This window comes from Syzygium oleosum, unplaced genomic scaffold (genome assembly GCF_021117445.2).
Source record: "Syzygium oleosum isolate NSW1041296 unplaced genomic scaffold, Sole_v2.1 Sole_v2.30, whole genome shotgun sequence".
NCBI classification, from domain to species: Eukaryota; Viridiplantae; Streptophyta; class Magnoliopsida; order Myrtales; family Myrtaceae; genus Syzygium; species Syzygium oleosum.
In genome coordinates, this window is record NW_026607514.1 from 2,184,420 (window position 1) to 2,188,800 (window position 4,381).

General features: G+C 41.4%; 1 protein-coding gene and 1 long non-coding RNA gene across 6 annotated transcripts; one reads left to right on the forward strand and one right to left on the reverse strand.

Moving 5' to 3' along the window:
• Nucleotides 1–949: 949 nt before the first annotated feature.
• LOC130135267 (uncharacterized) lies at nucleotides 950–3,857 on the reverse strand. 2 transcript variants are annotated; one of them, XR_008814724.1, is made up of 2 exons: nucleotides 3,515–3,857; nucleotides 950–1,466 (listed from the first exon to the last, which is right to left on the reverse strand). It is a non-coding gene; the product is annotated as an uncharacterized LOC130135267 (long non-coding RNA). The 2 variants fall into 2 exon arrangements; XR_008814725.1 differs by lacking the exon at nucleotides 950–1,466 and adding an exon at nucleotides 1,784–2,237.
• LOC115662901 (WRKY transcription factor 44-like) lies at nucleotides 2,036–3,303 on the forward strand. Of its 4 annotated transcripts, XR_004003340.2 has the most exons (4): nucleotides 2,118–2,257; nucleotides 2,339–2,503; nucleotides 2,784–2,835; nucleotides 3,258–3,303. XR_004003340.2 is itself a non-coding variant. In XM_056303970.1 (2 exons), exons 1-2 carry the CDS (start codon nucleotides 2,036–2,038, stop codon nucleotides 2,411–2,413), a joined length of 297 nt encoding a protein of 98 aa, XP_056159945.1. The 4 variants fall into 4 exon arrangements, 1 of the variants encoding a protein (XP_056159945.1); XR_008814723.1 differs by lacking the exon at nucleotides 3,258–3,303 and having other exon boundaries at nucleotides 2,774–3,134; XR_008814722.1 differs by lacking the exon at nucleotides 3,258–3,303 and having other exon boundaries at nucleotides 2,784–3,125.
• Nucleotides 3,858–4,381: the final 524 nt, after the last annotated feature.

A 4,381-nucleotide genomic window follows, 5' to 3' on the forward strand; every position in this document is an offset into this window, starting at 1 on the left:
GTGAGTTTCCATGTGAACATAGCAAGAGCAAGGTCAAAGGCTTTGTTATTGATTTGCCATCGACATAAGGCGGGGAAACTATTTGTATGCGTTAGTACGACGGCGAGGCATCATCCTGCACGAGTATTAGTGAATTTACTCATTGAGTCTCCCCAACTCATCCCCCGTTGTTTTCCTTTTTCTGGTCCGTAAGATAAAGGATGACATAGAGGAGTTAGGATTAACCTCGACCTCCGCTTGTAATATGATTTGTACGAGGAACGGCCAATGGAAAAAAGGCTTGTAAAATCTGTTTAAGTAAAATGGAAATAGCATGTTATGCTTGTTGTGCTTTCCTTGATTGATTTCAAGCTGTTATATAAGGTTCCTCATGATGCTGTTTGTCTTAATCCCGTTGTTGTTCTTAATGTGATTGTCCCGAAATTATGCTTCCGCTTGTGTTTAAAGAAAGATAACAATGAATGGGACGTAAAAAAATAAGCCTCAGGTTACGGTCTTGGCCGAGGCGTGACCGAGGTGAGGTAAGGGCGTTACAAAATGAAACTAATGGTGTAAATGAATGTATGAAAATTCTACCTTGAAGTAGTGTTTATGGGTAGGATCCATAAGAATCTCCTCTGGGACAACTTCGAAGGATGGTGGTACAATAATCTCTCTTGCCAGAAGCATCATATGTGTTACTCTTTCTCCTCCTCTTGGAATTTGGAGTTCTATCCAACTTGTGCTTCTCACGAACTGGCGTGGCAGTCACATCAGGTGCGAAGACTCCCTCATCATTAGGATACTCACTAAGTTCCTCCGGATCACCCACCTCAGCACCACCACCATTGTCGCAGCCGCCGCCGCCGTCACCATTGTCACCACCACCATTGTCGCCACCACCATTGCCGCCACCACCAAAACCATTGTCTTACCCCTCCGACACCACCAAGTACTCTGCATTTCCTACTGCATACTCCCCTGTAGCATATGTATCACCGAACACAATACACAAATCGGGATACTGAGGAAACCCATCTTTTCGAAATTTAGCCCATTCGTTGTTATCCTGTAATTTTGTCAACACTGACATACGTCAGCAACATAATTGAAGATTACATCCACAATAAGAATAGAATGACCCAACTAAAGTGATACCTTGACGTGAGACTCCCATACACTTGGATCCTCCACAGCAACCGTTTTGTTAACATTATCCCATCCAAATCCAGATTGTGAAAGCATCTTCTTAAAACTACCATACTGTCTCTTCAGTTTGTTTACCCTGTTCTTCAACTGAACTAAACTAAACTGAAGTGTTGTTTGTTTATTGAATTGGGTAAGTATGTTATTCCACCCTGCTTTGTTGTAAGTACAAATGGTGCGATTTCCCTTTTTCACCTCTTCTACCAACAAACTTACAAGCATATTGGTTAACGGCTCGGTCCACTTTGCCATGAATGCCTCTTTGTGGGATGCCATTTAACCTTAATTGACCGAGATCAAATGAGCCATATCATATGGTATACCAATTCAAGCGTAGAAAATTTGATGTCAAGATCACATATATCTAATGTTCAAAAAGCTATAAATAAAACAAAAGGCACGAAGAAAATTGAAAGAGAACATCCGCATATCATATTGTACAAGCAAGCATATATCATCTTCAGAAGTCTCATTGTGCTGCACCAAGCTAACGCTTGGTCTAACCAAACTGGACAGTTTGGGGGAAAATACGCAACATGACTATGCGAGCTCTACTTTTTCTTCTCCTCTTTTGAGGGAAAATACAATATACTTACTATTTCTAGTATTATGCAAGTCAGAAGATGTTATAATGCACTTACTAAGCTGAAGTTGTTAGTTGGTTGAGTGTGGAGGCTCCCGAAGGATTGCTCTACCCCGCCATTCACGTTAACTAAACTTCAGCCACCTGAATCTAAGACTATAGAGCGTTCTGACCACAAGATAGATTAGAGTACCTAATCATCCCGTATCTTGAACAAGCTAGCCATGCATTGAGTGCATTTGATATTTATTGCCTATACAAGTACTAATGGAGACTAATAAAGAGGCAGAGAGAATGGTGATCGCAAAACCAGTTGCATCACGGCCTACCTTTTGCACTGTTAGGTCTTTCTCAGAGCCCCTTGCAGCTGCAATTAATGAATCAACCCCTAAAATAGGTTTTGAAAGTGATCTTGCCCCAATTAAACCCAAGACAGTGAGGTTCAAGCCTTTGGTGAATCGCACTTCAGCTGCCATATTTTCATCCCAGGTGAGTACTCGACTCATTTTCTTTATTTAAACCTTTTTCGATTTTTCTTAATATAACATTAAGTGTACTGGACATATTCAGGCTGAAATCTCTGGAACAACAATCTACAATTCAGTGGACAGAAAAATAGGTTGGTTATTACTCACAGGTCTGTGATTCCATTAGGTGACTCAAAAGAGAGTTACTACATTGGCCCTCTAGAAGATTGTTCGCATCAAAAGAATCTGAACCAATGGCCTCCTGAAGGTATGGTTTGTTGAATATATTTGCTCCTTTTCAAATGGACTGCTTTTCATCTGAGTATTGTATGCAGTAGTATTATCATGACAACATCATTAGTAATCTGCGTCTCACCGTGATCAATTATACTATTCCTCTAACACCATTGTGCTCATCTTCGTATGCATCATCATCATAAGTGTTATCCAGGTGCTATGCACTATTTGACATCTAATAACAAATCGTTAAACGTGGACTTTTGTATAAGCAGTGTTTGAAATTTCTTTCCCCTTCTAGTGAGTTCCAGATATGATGCCATCTTGGAAATCTACAATGAAATCCTACTACAGAGAAGTAGAGTAAGTTCTTAGCACTTGCTTATTGTTGACGCAGTTGCATGTTGATCAACCTGGAAGTGGTTACAGTATTGTTCATTTAGAGCTTGTACCTAGTGATTTCGTTTTCCCAAAAGGCCATTCTTTGAAAAATTCTAAGAATTTCCATCTACTATTGGAATTTTTAGACTAGACAAATATCCTTAATCTATTTCCAGTGCGAACAGATGTGTCTCGCCAAGTTAAATGGCTTCTGATACTAGTTCTACTCTAGCTTTTTTGCTATTTGATATTTTGTTACTCGGGCATAAATTTTCAGAAGAATGATGTGGATCCGTTTCTTGTTCACTGCGTGTATTTCTGTCATTGGTTGTCTCTCTTACATGATGCATTTTCATCTTTACCATAACTTACTATTCTACTGCTATGATGGATTTTTTTACTAGGTCTGTGGGGAGAAAGCTTCTCTCTTTCATTGCTCTGTCACTGAACGAGCTCAAATCCTCGTCAAATTATACCAGGTGCTGCAGAGACTGAACGGACGAGCGAGCAAATACAAAGACCCCAAACAAAACTCATGCCATCGGCCTTAAACCCAAAATTAAACTTCAATGCCCTAATCGTTAGACAAAAAATCACACCTATTCACAGCACGAGCGAGACGAAGAGGGGAAGCACACCGATTGCGTAGGAAAGTAGTTACCTATTGGTGTTGAGAAGAGAGGGTCCTGACGTCGATGAGGTCGTTGTTCCGTGGGGGTCGATGAGGAGGACAGAATCGACGCTAGCAAGGAAGACGTAGTCGAAGTTGACGCCGACGAGGAGGACAGAGTCAGATTCAAAGTGGATTGCGTGGGAGGCGTCGAGAAGAGGCTCGTGCAGTGAGGGCATTGTTCCGCGAGGGTCGACGCTGGTGAGGAACACGAAGTCGGAGTCGACGCCGAAGAGGTGGACGGAGTCGGATTCGGAGTGGAGATGAGCGACGGCCTACCTATGGTTTTTGTTGAGCGAAGCGTATGGACAGAGATCTGTTTTTGTTGAGCGAAGCTGAAGGTAACATGGTTTTGGTTACTGTGCAAATAATTTCTATTTCTATTTCAAAAATAGAAAAGCAATTTTTTTTAAACCTTATTTCTGTTCCAAATTTATTTTTGGAGTAGAAATTTATTCCAGAAATAGAAAAATGAAATTGCGTTACCAAACGGATTTTTGTTCCAAACATATTCTCGGGAACAGAAAAATAGAAAAATAGAGAAATAGAAATGTTACCATGCGCGCCCTAAACCATACCTAACATGTCCATTAGTCACCCCTTAGCCTAGTCAAGGGTTAGGAAGCCACTTACTTTGAAAAATCCAAGCAAACCGAGCAAGAAATGAAAGAAATGGTGGTGCGGTGGGCAGCGTCGGTCTCCGGTGGTGAGCGGCGGTTTCCAGTGACTTGGACGGTGACTGCGGGTCAGGCGTGCAGCCAGAAGAAGCCAAGAAGCAGAACAAGAAGCAGCGAACCAGCAGGAAGGAAAAGACAACAGAAGAAGAAGAAGAAGAAGAAAAGAAGAAGAAAGAAGGAA